Source organism: Pseudonaja textilis, chromosome 8, assembly GCF_049901715.1.
Source record: "Pseudonaja textilis isolate UNSWEBS1 chromosome 8, rPseTex1.2, whole genome shotgun sequence".
In the NCBI taxonomy this organism is placed as follows: Eukaryota; Metazoa; Chordata; class Lepidosauria; order Squamata; family Elapidae; genus Pseudonaja; species Pseudonaja textilis.
This window is the reverse complement of record NC_141997.1, coordinates 18,604,565-18,622,952: the sequence shown is the minus strand read 5'-3', so window position 1 is coordinate 18,622,952 and position 18,388 is coordinate 18,604,565. Positions and strand designations below refer to the sequence as shown.

The 18,388-nt window shown below is 38.4% G+C and overlaps 2 protein-coding genes across 4 annotated transcripts in view; one reads left to right on the top strand and one right to left on the bottom strand.

The window, feature by feature from the left end:
- The window catches only part of GABRB3 (gamma-aminobutyric acid type A receptor subunit beta3), a 242,476-nt gene that overhangs the window by 155,543 nt on the left and 68,545 nt on the right, over window positions 1-18,388 (bottom strand). The window lies entirely within an intron of this gene.
- The window catches only part of GABRA5 (gamma-aminobutyric acid type A receptor subunit alpha5), an 84,512-nt gene continuing 81,416 nt past the window's right edge, over window positions 15,293-18,388 (top strand). The window contains exons 1-2 of the mRNA XM_026707445.2: window positions 15,293-15,383; window positions 17,224-17,378. Of these exons, the coding sequence (XP_026563230.1) occupies window positions 17,293-17,378 (86 nt within the window). The 5' untranslated portion in view covers window positions 15,293-15,383; window positions 17,224-17,292. The remainder of the gene's footprint in view (window positions 15,384-17,223; window positions 17,379-18,388) is intronic.

Here is an 18,388-nt window from a genome sequence, read left to right as displayed (position 1 = left end):
TAGGAGGTTTTCATGGCATCGATGACCCATTGGGCAGGGCTGGAATTTCAGCCAACTGAATCACCAATTACATGACTTGGAACATTGCATATTAACGTTATATGGGTAACAGTGCAGCACTGATGTGAAGTAAGGGCATACCAGAGATGGTATTCAGCAGGTTCTGACCAGTTCTGGACAATTAGTAGTAGAAATTTTGAGTAGTTCAGAGAACCGGCAAATACCACCTCTGACTGGAGATTTTGCAGTATCCTTCCCCTGCCATGCCCGCCAAGCCATGCCCATAGAACCGGTAGTAAAAAAAAAATTGAAACCTACCACTGGGGCCAGGAGGCAACAACATTTAGGGTGGCATGATTTTGTGCCGGAATGGGAGGAAAGCATAGCAAAGCAGCTGTGCAACTGTGGCCTGCATCAACCTTATTTATTTTATTTGACTTATATAGTTGCTCATCTCACAAACACGACACACAATTCTACAGGGCTATAAAGATGCCCTTGACAAGGGTATTCAACAGTTGTTACATAAACACCGGCTTAACTCTTGTAGTGAGAAGAGAATGAGAAAGATGCAACTCAATTTCTTTGGTATGCAGGGAGGGGAAGGGTATCAAATGTTTGCCACGGAGGGCTTCCTATGTCTATAAGGCTCTTCATTCAAATAAGAACTCTGGAAAATGAGCTTCTAAATCATGGGGAATCTCCATGGACCTGTGTACTACAGGCACTCATCTATCACATATAGAGAGACCAAGACTAAGATGAGCTTAACATGCTTAATGAAAAAGACTAAAAGTCCCCAATATATTTACCTAAAAGTAACAGCTGCCTGCCACAATGCTTGAGAATGCAAAGATTTTCTTGTGCTTACAGAACAAAAGTCTTTAGGGGCACTTCCTCTGTTGCCAATAGAAGGCGGAAAACCAAATGAAGTAGCTCAATACTTCTAGAATCTTTTGCCTGCTTTCAGCTGCAGCTTATAGGGATAAGCTAGGTAAATAGCAATCTATACATACTTAATTGATAATAAGATCACTGAACTCAATTACTTTGCACAAAGTAAACTTACATTGCTGACTACAGTTTTATGCAGTCTTTTTCTATGATAGAGTACAAACTTAAATGTGTGTACAAAAATAGTTCATGTGTGGGAGAGTGGCATGTGTGTATATTTGCCGTGAAAAACTAACTTACATTACAAGTAGGGATGGCTTATAATGTTACAAGCAATTAATCTTAATCAATATTCAATATTTCACAAATTACAACATATATATCATTCCTTTAAGCCACATTATACAAAAGAGAGAATAAAAGAAAAGCCAAATTGGTCTAGGGTTCAGGCATCAGACTAGAAACCAGGAAACTGTGAGTTCTAGTCTTACCTTAGGCATGAAAGCTGAGCCAGTTAATCTCTCTTACCTCACAGGGCTGCTGTTGTGGGGCAAATAGGAGGAGGAAGGAGTATTAGATATATGATTGCCACCTTGAGTTATTTATAAAAATAATAAAAGCAGCAAACAAAGAAACAATAAAGAAATTAATCTAGTTTACACTAACATTACTTAGTATACTCCTATATATTTGTCTTTCAAAATTATTCTTCCTTAACGACTATTCTTGCTTTTAGCATATCCATACATTGATTTAAGTTTTTTTTTTTTTCATTCTTGAAACATCTCACTTCTCTTTCTCATCAACTACATCAAACTGTTACCTTGTTTGTCTTTTCTTTCAATGTACACATTTAGATCATATATTTGGAGAAGATGAGTAACAATCTTTGTCATTTCTGTATGATATATTTGTACATGAAATTCTTTCAACATTCACTTCTACATTAAATCTATATTCGTTCAGCTTTGCTTCCTCCCTCCCTCCCTCCTTCCTTCCTTCCTCTTCTAGGCTGTTTACTTACTAATGACTCTGGGAAACTTGGGAGGGTTCAAAATAAAAACAATATATTAATTAATACCAATAATAAAAATAGTCCTACTAAGGTAGAAACAAATATTTGAAGCATAAGCATCACTTTCAGCAGAAATGTACTTTATCCTAGCCTGGAAACTGGATACAGAATCAGACTTCAAGGCTGTCTTGATCTCTTTTTTTGTATTTCACATAACACGTTCAATTACCTTCAATACTGTTATTTTTTTCACTGCTGCATTACACAACGGGAAGAAATACATTGTTACACTGAGCCATTTTTACTATATTTCTTCAAAAGACAACATTCCCCTCACTGACTTTGTACCAGCCTTTGCAAGTCTTAAAATTCATGTTTCAAATCAGCAACCACCTTTAAATTCACCAGAAGCCTATAAATTTATTAATAAATATACTGTATTAAATACCAAAATACATCGTATGTTTTATTCTTTGATCAATTCTGAATCATTCAATAAACATTCAATTTATTTTCATGAATGCTTTATTTCTGCCCAATAGTTTTATCACATTCAACAGTCAATGTTACCTTTGGGTATAGTAGAAAAGCAAACAACCAACTCATTTTCACTTTGCAGATCCTTCACTATATAGAAATGTATTTATAAGTATTTTGAAAATGAAAAAGTGAAAAAGAAATAACATTTGATAGAATTTCCATTCAGAAAATTCAATAAAACAAACAGAATCTTAAGAAAAAAATCAGTCTGGTGTTAGGGATAGTCCTGCCTAGTTTACATTTTCAAATGAGATTTTATTTTAAAAATAACATCTGATGAGAACATCAGTATATTATTTAAGGTATGGTATTTTCCATTAGTTTTGTTCTTTTCAGGTTGCTTACATATCTTTGCAATTCTGCTGACCTATTAAACCAACTGCCAAAATGAAGATATATCTGAAGCAAGTGTTAACACTGAATGCAATCCATCCCCCAAAGTAATCACTTTTGCTGCTGGAGAAGAAGGAGGAAAAAATTTTCAGGTCAATAAGAGCCACAACATGACAATCACTTCTAATAGATGAACAGTACTTGGCGTCTTCTTAAGTTCCCATCCAAATTCAAAACAGGGACAGAAAGCAGTGGTGTCAATGACACAAATAAAAATAGCCAAGGCAATTTTGTCTTTTCTTGGTTTAGGACAGAGAAAGTATAACACATACTCACATTTATAAGTGTCATTCTAGCTGAGGTGAGGATTTTAGAAAGGCCAGATTCTACTGGTTTTGTCTCATAAAATGATAAACAGTTTTTCTCATAAAATGAGAAGCAGCCTTCTTTGTTATATCACACATGAGACAACAGCACTGCAAAACTTGAGAGCATAACAAATATTTCTTTCAAGGTGCATATTTTATTTTAATGAGGCTATATGAAAGCTACTTTCATATTGGCTGTAAGCTCCATCTTTGCAATATTAGCAAATGTTCTAAATGATTTAAATTAGAAATGTAAATATTGGGCGGTATGCCAGAAGCTGCATTTCAAAAAATGAACAAAAACCCACTATTTTAAGTGTAATTAATATTTACAGTTATTCCATTCTTAACAGTGTGTCTTCTCACAGACTATTAATAGTGTTCACAGGTACTCTGTGAGGTTCTCAGACTGAAAATCAGTTTTCACTTCGGATTTTTATGTAAGATAGAAGTATTGAGGTTTTTATATCAGAAATATAGCAGTGAGAGGACAAAGAAATCTATGTAACTGCACTATTTTGAAATTCAGGTCACCAACAGGCCTAAATAAGGCATTCTGCATTTTAAAAAAAAATCCCACATGTCTTTGTAGGAAAGGATAAATTCACAACTTAAATTCTGCAGAGCTGTTGCCAAGAAGTTAGATGAGACAATGGATGGACAGTCTCCTGCATTTACAAGCTTTTAAAATGTGATGCTTTCCAATAGCCATGCTTTCTGTTAATAATGAGAATTGATTTACCACATATCTAACACTAAATTAGTACCTCTGCTGTAAGGACTTGTCACACATGGGAGTTTGCTACTTTAAAAGGTTTCCATTTGTCCCCAAGTAATTTGAATGGGAGGGCAGCTGAGAGCCCATTAAGCCTATGTTTGCTGTTCCCACAACCCTGAGGATTCACACTGCAGACCCTGGCTGACAAAGTAGCAGATTTTTACCTTTACAATGTAATACTTAAACATATTACACTTACTTACTAAGAGCTTTTTAAAAATCAAATCTTACAGCCAAATATGAGACTGGAATTTGTGGCTTATTTTCCATTCTCATTCACATCCCCTGGACTCCATGGTATTCTCTCATCTAACGACTAACAAGTCCAAATCAATTAGCTCTTGGAAATAAGTCAAAATAAAATAATAAAATAGAGGCAGAAATCCTGCCCCATATCAACCTAGACAAAGTAATATTATTATAAAACTAAAGGGGAGGGGCTGTGAAGGCCAACACTAACAATATTTTTTAAAATGTAGACCCTGCTATAGTTGATGGGAAGGGATAGGAACACTGGTGTGAACTGAATTCAAAACTCATTATTTTTATATAATATCATTATAAGATAGGATGCAAAACATTATATAATACAATGTTTGAATTAATGAATCTAATTTCATTCAGAAAAAGAGGTATCAGTAAATGTTTCATTATTATAATGTACACAACACACACACACCACACACACACACACACTAGCATCATTATATTCACATATTAAATATGGTCACTTAATCACTCTTGTGATTCAAAGCCACATCACTTTTCCATTTTCACTAGTTTAAAATGTAGCATGAGTTAATTTGCAACTTGGCTAGTAAAGTTTATGAAAGGAAATCTAATTTCAATACTTGTAATTATGGATTGATTCATTTGAACTCTTTCCCCTAAAACTATATTAATTAAATTATTCCAATCTGTATGACCTCAGTGGAATGTAAAACTGCAGTATGCATTCATTTTCAACTGAGCACATGCCAATAAATGAAAAACGAAACTTTAATATAAATAAAAAGGCTTTAATATAAATATCTCTGCAGTTTTACAAGTTATTTGTTCTACATTTTTTTCTAGATACAATAAATGCAGAATGACAGGTCAACATTAAAGTTTACACAGAACATCCTATTTGTGGAAAACTTTTGTCACCAATTATGATTAGCACTAATCAGCAAAAGAAATAAAAAAACCTGTTATGCTGCATCTGAGTCACAATTTAGCAAGTAATGCAATACAAGAATTATGTCATCACACCAACATGAGAAGTTTAATTGAAGCCTAATAGCCTTCCAAACATTAACAAAACTAATCAAGCAAAAGTCTTCAGAAACAAGTATTAAATAAAAATATTGCATAATATTGAAGTAAAACCAGGCTGTTCATTGGAAACACTAATAATGAAGCTAAACTTAAACATTTTGGACTCATAATGTGAAGTCAAAAGGGATATGAGAGAACACCCATACCAAAAGGCCATTCAAAAAGAGACTGCTAGACTATTTGATGACAAGATACTCTCACTGATTCTCAAAGCAAAAGCCTACATGAACCCAAGAAAGTAATTACTTACCAGACAGTCCTGGCAAAAATACCCCCAGGGCTAAGAAGATTCAGAAGTCAGCAAACAATTGGTCAATAACAGTGCTGACAAATACAACAACATTTCTCTAAAGGAACATCATGAGCCTATGTACAAGATCTCTATGTGAAACATTAAGATCCCTAGTGGAAAAACCTGCTGATTTTTTAAAAAGTTATGGGAAAGGTTTTTCCAGCAAGCTTTGGATCAGTGTGATGTGTGAACCTGCATTAGATATGTAATATGTTAATTGTATTTGTACAACCCTTACATGGTGTACTATGTTTTGTTATTGTTAGGATTGGGTGTTTTTATCAATTCAGTTGTATGATGAGCTATTAAATTTTTTAAAGTATCCCTGGGTTGCTTTTGTGACTACGAATCACATCTCCTCACTTGAGATTAAATGCTATATATTGAGATCTGGCTGGACAAAGGGAGGTGCTCCTTCTCACTGAGATCTATCCAGCTGGGTTTCATGGCTTGAATTAATCCCAACTTTGGGGCAGAAGAGATGACATGGCAACTGGATGCCAGAAAGAGCCTTCCTGTTGTGGGGGATGCTATCTTGCGGGTCAGCTGTGATGTCTTACTGATCCAAAGGACAAACTAGACATGCTGCTGTTGCACCATTCTTCCAGCTGCATTGCTGTATCCTGAATCCAGATGCTCATGTTTCATTGCCCAGAGTGTTGTAGATTTGCCCAGGGTGAAAACATGATTCTTCTGGAAGGCCTTTGAGTTTAGCCTGATTATCAACCCCATATCTAACAATTTTATCATGTTCCCCTTGTATTTCTGTTAATAATTTTTAGCTGCTCAGAATGTCAGGTCAGGCTCTGATTACATCAGATCACACTATCTTACCCCAAAATATTATTGCACAGAAGCACAAGCATCAAGTTGTGTTGTCAACTTTTTGCTGGCATGCTCAACTTCCATTTCTATATTGTGGATTCACAGACATTGTCAAGAGGCTCCCAGATTACAAACCATCAGAGCACCAAATATTTGTGCAGTCCAACATTCACTGGCATTAAATCAGCTACTGTAGTTTCCTCAACATTTCTAGAATTCACTTGGAGAACTCACTGGGGTAGACAACAGGAAGCTGTCCCTCCAGTTAGAAGATGAGTAGCAGCAGCAATGCTTACAATGAAGGAACCTAAAAGAGGTAAATTCGGAGGAACAATTTATTTTATAACAAGGTGCAGTACATTGTCACTGCTTTTCAGACACCATTCTATGAGCACAAGAGTATTACCAATTGCACACCTAAGCATGGTAAGGAAAATGAAGCAGGAAACAATCTCAAATAGTTCCAAATGGATTCTGATAGCTGACTCTGTCTTCTGTTAGAGGTGAGTATTTGTTGTACCATACTTTTTAACGTTTTTTTTTCCTCAGCCGCTGAATGCTACACAAAGCAATTCAGTAACCTAATAAAATGGAAACTGGAACAGAATTTGGAGTCCACATCTTCATTTCTTGGGGCCTACACGGAAGCTGTTTTAAATGATTGGTGTAACTAATCAACAGTTCTTCTCAGATGAGTTGTTAATAGCCCTTCCTTGATTCTGCATTCTTAAACTTCTTTGAAGGTGGGAAAATGGGAATTACGACTTTGAAAGTGGTGGCCTCCATCAGGGACGAGGAGCTTGAATATCAAAATGGGTTTCACCCAAAATTTCTCATATAAGCCTCCTGGCTCAAAAAGCCTATCTGACCACATTGTTGTTGAAATCAGACTGTGCTGATCAGTTGATTGGAGTCTTTACCAGGATCTTCAATTGGTCTTTATCCCAGTCCACTATTCCATCTTGTTTGAAGGCTTCCACCATTGTTCCGCTGCCAAAGAAATTTCCTATCAATAACCTCAACGATTACAGACCAGTGGAACTCACTCCTATCATCATGAAGTGTTTTGAGAAATTGGCCTGCCGGCACATCATTTCTGGTCTTCCGCATACGTTTGATAAACACCAGTTTGCATACAGAAGAAATAGATCTACAGAGGATGCTATAGCCATCACTCTTCCCATTGCTCTGACTCATCTAGAACAGCAGGGGGGCTATGTGAGGATGCTTTTTGTAGATTTTAGTTCTGCATTTAACACAATTCTGCCACACAGACTAGTATCTAAACTTCTGGATCTTGGACTTTCTTATTCAATCTGCCTTTGGATTATGGATTTCCTGCCTGGCTGCTCACAGAGTGTCAGATTAGGTAATGATACCTCTTCAGCTCTTATTCTTAACACTGGTACACCACAGCGTTGCATGTTGAGTCCCTTATTCTATACTCTTTATGTGCATGGCTGCATTCCCACTCACGCTAGTAATACTATTACTAAATCTGAAGATGATACAAGAGTGGTGGGACTCATCTTCAGGGGGATGAGTCTGCCTACCGAAATGAGGTGGACTGGTTGCTTTCGTGGTGTGGGGACAATAATTTGGTCCTCAAACTCAAGGAGTTTATAGTGGACTACAGAAGGAACAGATCAGACATCCAGCCCTTGCTTATCAATGGAGACCAAGTGGAGCAAGTGGCCAGTTTTAAGTTTCTGGGTGTTACCCTAAAAGAGGACCTGACCTGGGGTGCCCACATTGCAGCCCTGGTCAAAATGGCTCAGCAGATATTATAATACCTGAGACTTCTCAGGAAACAATGGCTGAATGAAAAACTGCTGGTGACCTTCTACCGCTGCACCATAGAGAGCATTTTAACATACTGCACCTCTGTATGGTTTGCCAATTGCACTGTGGCAGATAGGACAGCACTTAACGTCATTGCCCAGAAGATCATTGGTTGCCGTCTCCCCTCTTTGGAAGAGCTTTGTAGCACCCACTGCCTTAAGAAAGTTCAAAACATTCTCAAAGATCCATCTCATCCTGAGAACCCTTTTCTTGAACTATTACCATCTGGCAGACGGTACAGAATAATAAAAACAAGGATAAATAGGCTGAAAAACAGCTTCTATCCCAGGGCATTAGCTCTGTTGAATTCTACTGTATAGTGCAGTGTTGGTGTGGTGTTGGGGGTTTTCAATTCAATGTGTGGAGCATAAAGGATGTGTATTTGTTTATTTTCATGGTCATGATGTGCACTGAAGATGGTGTTTGATTTCGTTGTACAAAGTGCAGTGACAATAAACTAAACTAAACCAAATCTACTATCTCAGTAGTCATGATTAATAATGCAAAAGAAGCGAATGCAATTTCCTATAAAATTCCAGAGTCAAAACTTCTATTTCAGACGTATTTGTACAATGATATGAATCTGCAACCATGCACTTAATTTTTCTAAAGATTGGCAAGCCACATTTTTCTATCAAAAGGTGCATGTCTTTGTGTCAATTAGAAATACTTATATTGAGAATATTTGCACAATAACCCTCCCTCCCTGGAATTCTACTGACTACCATTAAAAAGGCTTTTAGGAAGGAGAGTATCTTTAAAATCAATAAATCAGAAAAGCTGTGTAAATGGGCAGATACTATTGGAAAGATTGGCTAATGAAAACATTTGCATTTTTTTTTTATTTTTCCAAAATTTTGTGGCATTTTGCCTAATACAAACAGCAAAACAAGCCAACCCTTTACTAATCCATACATCCCTAAATAAGATGGGAATTTAACCATAATTGAGAAAATGCTGTATTTTTGGCAAAAATATCATTTTTCTAGGATATAGAAATATAGAACATAGTTTTGCAGTTTATATTATCATTTTTGTTTTACTTGCTCTTGTATGTTTCACAGGAGCTGGGACAAGGTACAACTTTTCTTTCTTGATCACAAAAAACATATTCATTGCTCCTTAAACATTCAGATATGGCTAGTGGCACAGAGGCAAATCAAGTCTTTCTGTTGTTCATTCACTTGATCAGACTCCACTGATTATCTGTCAGTAGTTAAGTTGTTACTTTGGTATCAAAAATGAAGCCTATGTGGACCACATGGCCTCTGGCGGAGAATATTTCCTTATCAACACATCAGAGGAATATCATCCCATTTTAGCAATTCACAAATGTCACTCATATCTAGGAAGTGAGATAATGAAGCAAATGAATAACTCTTTATCCATCCGGGTGTTCTTTAACAAATCTCTGAAATACCGGTAAATGTTGTATCAACAGCTGAGGGGCTAAGAAAAAAATGTATCATGGCCAAATGTTTTCTCCTCTCAACAACAACCGCAACAAAAAATAAGCTAAACTTTCTGAAAGTATTTCATTTAACCCCTATTAGATAGAAATTATCCTCTTTTTTATGGTCCCTTTTTGGTGCTGTTCTGACATAGTTGCTGCCTGGTGGCACAATGGACATATCAACAGGATTATCTGCTAGTAATTGCTTTCATTGAGTTGCTGTAACCTTATGCCTCGGTCAACAGGGTAGAATCCAGCCACTTTGTCTTTTTATCAGGCTCTTTCCGACTGTTCTTGTCTTCTGCTCTACTCTAGAATAAATAGCTTGAAAACTGCTTCTCGATGTTTTTTAACACCATCACCCCTTCTTGGAGTCCATCCATATCACCTTCTGAATAAAATGTTTGAAGTACAATTATCTCATGATAAAACAGCTGTCAAAAGTTACTTTAGAATGGAAGGGTTGAAACATAATGGAAATATAAAATATACTGCTTAGAATCCATAGGGCAAAGCTATTCAGGCATGGTAATCTGTCATTTGAGTGTATGTGCTTAATCTATGAATGGCTTCCATTCTAAGCCATAAAGTTTTTTTTTTCTTCCTAAGCAATAAATAACAAGCCATAAATGCCTAAATAAAAAATTGGAACATGTATTTTATCTCTAGGATTGGAAACAATAATCAGATGATATACAATGAAATGTATGCAGTATTCCTTTGACGTTGATAAATTGCTTTTTGTCTTTTGCTTGTTTATTGTCACAATTATAGAGTGATATGCACGTCTGCACAGGTTTCAGATTTCTGCACAGAATAGATTATCCACCATAGGCAGAGTAAGTGCTCCACCGCCTGTCCAAACAACCTTACTGGTATGTGCAACAGTCTGAGGCGCAAAACACCCTCTCTTTCTTTTCCTTCATCATAGGTTTCTATAGGACAATAGTACCCTCTAATGGTCCAGGTATAAACTGCATAGATTTATATGTCACGTTTCATGCTAAGTAACAGGAGGAAAATGCGGACTGAACAGATGGGATTTAGCAATATGTGCCTGTAAGATGGTAGCTATCATGGCAAGAACAAGCTCCTAAAATTAAGTTGATATTTATCAAATGTTCTGTTTTGCAGTGGGGTGAACTTTTCCATTTTCTTTGAAAAGTTAAAAAAATCCACAAGCTTTGACATTATAGCTGTCATCCAGTTTCTAGAATCTTTCTTGCTAATGGTTTCTCTTATTTGTCACATGAATATTCATCTAAACTATGTGCTTAAGAAAAAAGGGGAGGGGAGATCTGACACATTAAAAGAAGTGAAATGTTGAGACCAGATCAAAGTCGAAACAGATGAGAATTAAATCAAGACACTGGGACTCTCTTAGGATTCAGAAAACAAAATTCTAGGCCAATTCCCTTCTTTGCATTTTGTATTTAATGATAAAGGTCATTTTCTTTCTTACTATCTCATCTAACCTACATTTAAAATCTAGGATAGGCTTATTTACATTTATTAAATGGAAGTGGAAAACTGGTTGAAGATTCATTTGATCCCATGGCTTAGACACTGAAGAGATCCTATTTAAAGAGTTTTTAAAAACTAGGGGTTTTTTCTCATTAGAGTTACACAATTGAGATAATGCATCTTCCTGTTTGTCTCTGTTGGTTTGAATAACAGGAATTTGCCTCCTTCGAAGCACAGCTATTTTAACAAATGTAGTCCTGAACACCTATAACTCACATACATTCATAATCATTTGTCAGTCTTAACTGCTATGTGATAGACTCTGTAAACATTTAAAGCCATGAATGCTGCGTACAGATTTGTTTAGCCCAGTTGGTAACAAGGACTCTTTAAAGCAGGCCTAAGTCTGACCTAGGTTGTAATATTTAAGCCTGTCACCTAATAATTACAGCTATCGTGTCATTACATAAATGTGTAAAACTGCTCTCAACTGTGTTTACGCTTCAAGACATTCTATAAGAGTGTAAAGAAACAGTAAGATAATTGTGATGCAAACTGGATCTTGTCACTTTAACAATATTTTTATTGTTAAAACTATTAAGAATAATTCATACTTTCCTTCAAGAGATTTTTTTCAACATTATAATATTAGGCTGCAAGCCAAAACGGTGTTTGCTTTTCAACTGGGCACTCATACTTTTCATTGAGACCCTATGTCTCCGGTTAATATTCAGAAATTAGTAAACAATAGAGCTATCCTTATGCCCCTTTTTTCTTTATAATTGCACTATTGTTCTAAATCAGGGCTGTCAAACTCATGGCCCATGGGCTGGATGTGTCACATGCTGGCCAGAGGTGGTATTCAGCAGGTTCTGACCAGTTCTGGAGAACCAATAGTGGAAATTTTGAGTAGTTCAGAGAACTGGCGATTTTACAGTATCCTTCCCCTGCCATGCCCACCAAGCCAGTACCACTGACTGGCGATTTTACAGTATCCTTCCCCTGCCATGCCCACCAAGCCAGCCCACAGAACAGTTGGTAAAAAATTTTAAATCCCACCACTGATGCTGGCTCCGCCCCCACCCAGTTTAGCCAAAGGGGGGAAGTCCCAATACATCATGTGATACCACCGTGACGACGCGAGTTCGACACCCCTGTTCTAATTGATACGCACTTGAGAGCAAGTTCATATTTTAAAATAAATGTCTATGTAACAGTTCCCAATATTTTTCATATGAATAATTTAAGTTCATACTAGAATATGAAATTGGAATATCTGTGTAGACTTTATTTTTAATTGTATGGATTTTAATATTTTCAGTTCCGAACATGCTAACATGGTAGCACTATTAGTTTGAAACTGCTTCATTCACTTGCCTTTAAATTTAGATGTTTTGTAACTGTTTACCTATAGTAAAGATTCTCGCCTTCCTTGGTTTTCATTTTTTAAAAATAATAACAATAGTAATCTTAGTGAATTTTATATATATACATGTTAGATAATGGAGCTTATGATAAGCATATCTATAAGCAAGAGGAGAGCAAACTGAAACAGTAAGAATGCAGGGACACCTAAATTAAGTCTATGCAATCTCACAAAGAAATCAATGCACGATGAACTTTGGAAAAAGAGTAGAAGTTTTAATGTCAACCACTCAAATCTCTCTGAGGCTAATGGACAGTTTTACAGAAAGAGATGAATACCCTTAAGGGATACCATTATGAAAAAATGGTCATGGACTGTGTCTGATAGCAAGTTACTGTTAATATATTTTTCGTATTGACAGGTGTAGATGTACTTATTAAGCCACCATACCTTGGTGAAAGATATAATGGAGAATAGGTTCTTGTAGGATTCAAAGTTACAGAAATGAGCATAGTTCATGGGCCAATTTGTCATAAAGGTGACTCAAGCAGCATCTTCCGGAATCCTGATTCCCATCACAAGTAGTTCAGTGAGTAGTTTCCAGATGAATGTATACAGAGGGCTACAGCCTTAGTGAAGAATAAGCATATGGGGTTCATTCCAGAATATATACTTTCAGTGCAATTGTCAGCATTTTTTTCAGAAATAATTCCAGCTTAAAGATGCCTATGCTTCCACCATGAATGGGAATTTATCCCCTCTCAGAACAATACTCTTAGTTCTTTGGACAAAAAGTTACTCAATTGTCAGACCACTCAATGCTTTAGGACATGATAAACCTCCCCCCACAAGAAGTGACTACTTCCATGCTAACTGAGGTGATTTTTTTACTCTCCTTTCTTCCAGTTATACCAATTCAGAGCACCTGCTATCTTCTAACTGGTACTGCAGGTTGTCCCAATTCTGACTGAACATACATTGTCTACTTACAGGTAACAGTGTTCTGAGATTTCAGTGATGGCTTTTCCCGAAGCCTTTGGAAATGTCAGGGACCTTCTGTTTCTAAGGATGTGTTCTGTCACTAAGCTAGAGCTCCTGGGATGGAAGGTCTTTTCATACAATGAAATCAATTCAGATACTGACCATTTTATGTATATTTCTAGAGTTTCATAGAGGCATGCAAGCCATAAGCAGTAAGACATGCTTTAAATAAGGAGGTCATCGGCAGCAAATTAACTATTGCCGAGTAACATATCACAAAACATATGACTCTGCAGTAGCTGACCTCATCAAACATACAAGGTTTGTAATATGTGAACCAAACTATAATTTGCTAGCAGAAGTAACCAGGACAAAAAGAAAAGTGGGGACTAAAATATATCTCAGGTTCCCACACCTCCTGTGAACTGAGACTTACAAAGGATTATTATACAAAGAGGGATAGTTGGGAGAAGCAAAGAGGGCCAAAAGAAGAGCTACACCAGGATTATACTGTATATCCCACTGTTGCTTTCTCTAGGAAGTCTGCCAAACCAGCTTACTTTGTTCTCTAAGGCTGAGATCATAGCATATGACCATAGCAAGAAATGCATTTATCTATATCCCATTCCATCCTTTGAAAACAGGTTTGGTTATTAGACAATGCAACATTATTTTTAAGAAAAAGACTTTGCTGTTCAATTCAAAATTACACTTCAAACTGAGATCTATCCAGAGACAAAGAGCTGGGATTATAAGAAACTGAGGAATCTTCTGGCTAACAGAACCTGCATGATCCCAAAGGAAGGGTGACCCAGGAAGTCCTGTACTAAACGGGTGATGATGTAGTGTCGTTGGTGGAGTAGGGCCTGTGGCTCACACTCTCCTTTGCTCCTCTCTGACCTAGAAGAAACAGAATTATGGCTGCTGCACTTCTGAAGAAAGTATGTCCAGATTTGTTTGAATTTGGAAATTTACATCCAGAATGTTGACTGAAGTGCAACTGGAATGACAGAATACTGCTACAAATATTTACTTAGAACTAAATTGTAAGTATTTATTTAAAAGTAATTTAGAGCAAATTCCAAAGTAACATACATTGGTGGAGTTTCATTTCCCTCAAGTACTTGGGACTGATAAGGTGTTATCGTTTCACTAACCATTCTTTCTGTCCAAGGCAATCCACCAATCTCATCTGCTGGGGATATTCATTATCCCTCTGACGGCACAATCTTGTTATGACACACACTCAAACAGCGAACAGGCTAAATCGTGTGAGGACATAAGAAAACGATATGAATCCAGCGGGAAAGGGCGAGCGTTCTAATTTCCTATAGCATTTCTCTTATCCGCACCTATCGGTCGGAGAGGCTACGGATTCTTAAAAACCCCACTTCAGTCCTGTCAACCTGGGTCTACCCTAACTGAAGAATCCCAAACAAAGGGTGCACAAACTACCCCTCCGCCTTCGGAATCCTCCGTCCTCGAAACAATAGCACTTCGGGAGCGCTTGGCTAAGCAGCTTTTTACGTATGTAAAAATAGGGGCGCAGCAATTAAGATGAACTATTTTTGCTCCTCTTGCAGCGGCCTCTGTCGGCGCCGCGCCGCGCGGCAGTCGTTCTTCTGCCAGTCCAGGAATAGCCATGTGGAGAGTACGAGGGAAAGGCTAGCGGGGATCGGGGAAGATCCGAGGCGAAGGAAAGAGAGCGGAGGAATCGCCGGGAGCCGTGGAAAATGGGAGGCCGCTCGCATCAAAGCAACTAACGCCCTTCCCGGGATTTCTTCGGGGGTGGGGGAAGGCCTGGGGGAACGAAGATGTTTTGTCACCGGTAGTAGTATCAGCTTCGAATTCACCGGCGGCAGCCCTAGCGGAAAGCGATCGCGGAGAGAGGCGCAATTCGCGCGGCCAATTGGTAAGCTATTACTATTACTATTATTTTTTTTTAGCCCCGGGTGATGAATTGGCGGGAGCGTTTGCGCTATTCTGTCGGGGGGGATGGCGGCGGGCCACGAAAGGAGGGGAGATGCGGAGTCGGACAGAGCCGGCGACCGGCAGACCTTCCTCCGGCCCGAAGGCAAGAGACCAGCTCCGCGTATTTGGGAGCAAATCCGGTTCCTCCAAGGGCCCGTTTTGGTTTCGACGGGGCCACTCCCTCCGCCTGTTGGGGGGAATCTCTTCGACGCTCCGGATGGTGAGGAAGGGCAGGGAGAGTTTTGGTCGGGGCGAATGAGGAGAGCTACCCTCTTCGCTTTGCAGAAAAGGGGGAGAGCGCAGCCGGGCCGCCCTCGGGGATGGCGGCCGACCCTCCTCGAGTTGCACTTCTGCAGGAGTTTGTAGGAGTTGGGAGCGCCCGCGGGGGGCCAAGGGAGGTTGGCGGGCGGGAAGCGTGAGCCGTCCGAGCGGCTTCATTGCAGCGCTGGGCGCTGAGGTGAAGCAGCAACAGCAACAGCAGGTGCAACCGCAGGATACCCAAAAGCCGCCAACCGGACGGTGCGACTGGATCTGGCCGCGGGCCCAGCCCGTTCCCGGTCGGTCCGAGGAGGTGCGTTCCTGTTGAGGTGGTGGTTGGGTTGGAGAGATTTTGTGCGCATAACCCGGGGAGGGGGATCAGCCAGGGCTCTGGCGAGAGGCGGGTAAGTGAATTTTAGGACGCGGGAAGGGCTCGGAAAGAAGCCTAGGAAGGCTGCGGTTCTTCTGCAAAGCCCTCTTTTTCTGACCGAGGAAGTGGGGGGGGATGAAGGGGGGCGAGGGTGCCCACGGAGCAGAGCGCGGGTGTGTATGTGTGGGTGTGTGTATGAAGGCGCCTATCCACGATTCCAGAGTGTGAAGGAGGCAGAGAACTGGAGATCGTTTCTAAGCGAGGCAACGTCGCTGACAAGTAAACCTGATCGGAAAAGCGTTTTGTTTTAATTTTAAAAGAGACCGAGTCCTTCCATCAATCTCTGTTGTCACTTGACGGTTTCCAGAGATTGATGGCTGCCACATCACTTAAAAAAAAAAAAGCCCTTCGCACACACATCCCTGGCATTCAGTGCATAGTATCTCCAGCAAACTATGACAATTCTGGAGCCATTAAGATGTTTCTGAGCAACCCAGTTACAATTAGCCTGCTCCTTAGGGATCAAACAAGTAGGGAAGCAATGCCACTCAATTTGGGGCTCAGGTATTGTCCTTTGCTCCTTTCTCCGCCCTTTCTGTGTGATACACTGCTAAAGCAAATATCAGTATGGCCTTTGTTTTATTTAAGACAGCGCTGTATGTTGGCATCCTGAATTTCAGGGCAGATGAGCCACCTTTCTAAAACTGAGAAAATAAGTAAGCCAAAAGAATGATTTTTATGTAGTGTGTGCACACACACAGCATCCATACAGAAATAAAGAGACAAAGGATGGATTAAACAGCCATTTTGTAAAAATAGACGTTCCAATCAGAAAAGGGTGTATTCCTTATTTATCTGATCGATCTGAATAAGAAATAAGTTTTATATTGTATATCTGGATAGTCATCTAGATAGAGTGTAGCCCCAAAGATCCAATTGTACTTGTGATTCAGATGGGCCAGGTGATTTAATTAATATATGGATCTTTCAAATAGGATGAGACTTACATCATCTCACACTGGTTTGGTCATCCAGATATCTTGAATAGACCCTTGATTGATTGGACAAATACTGTAGTATGTATTGCTTGAAATCTAGCGTATTAATTGCATCGAACTAAGCATTTACAGTGTGGCACTTTTATTTCATGCAGCTCCAGAAGAAAAGTGATAAAGGCACACTACAACAAAGTCAGCCAATTCTATTAACAATTTCATTGGGAATGGACAATGGGATGCTTCCTGATTTTATCATGATCAAAAACTGTTTTTTTCTTTGGATTTCCATGGATTTAGTCAGTCATTTTGGGTAAGTATTCACTAAATGACTTTTTAAAAGTACAGTTTAGTAAATCTTTGCCAAACTGCAGGATTTCAAAGTTTCTTTTTGCTTTTTAATGTATATAAAAACCACGGCTTCTTTAAAAATAAAAAAGACCTAAGAGAAATATCGTAATACATTTTATGATCCTCAATGACAGAGGGGAAGAGTTTGGGACAAACTGTTTACAATTTTACTCAACTGTAAAACAGCAATAAGATGGGCATATTCTGAAAGCAAGTCAGATGTAATTCATAAAACTGATATCAAATAAAATACACATTAGTATTTCTATTCCAACATTGTTCCATGTATCTAGCTCATGGTAGTTATTAGAAAGAGAATGTTAGTTAATTAGTAGGTAGTCTGTATTTTGAAAGTTACAGCAACCAGAATAGTATGTCTTGCTCATTTGCTTTCTCTCCAACTTCCCTCCTGTTCAGAAAGGAAATCGACACATTACCAAAAGATGCATGTTCTCTGAATATATGTATCACATTTTTATTTTTATTCATTTAAAATATTTATATGACCATTCTTCTTATTCAGCAAATTGTTACAAGTTTTGTTAGTAGATGTTTAATAGCTTATCCTTCACTTGTTGCCTACTAGTGACAATTGCTTATAAATGCACTTTCTGTTCTGGTGGTGAGCTCTGGTGGTTTCCAAGCTTTCGATGCAGTTACATCTCGCCCAATTTCTGTCTGTTCTGTTCTCTCACAATGTAATGTAATGATTATGAAAACAGTATGGGACAGAGATGGAATAAATCACTATAATGAGGATATCAAAGAAATACCAATGGAACAACTTCCTTTTGTGTTCATTCTTTCTGTTGAGGGCATTTCTATCCACTTCTCCAGAATCAGGATTATTTCCTTGCGGTAGGACAAAGACTGGCTAGCAGGTATGAAAATTGTAAGACGAGACAGACTTAATGACCATGAGAATTAGTGTTATATATAGAACAGTTAATTTTGTTGAGTTTTGCCTAGGAC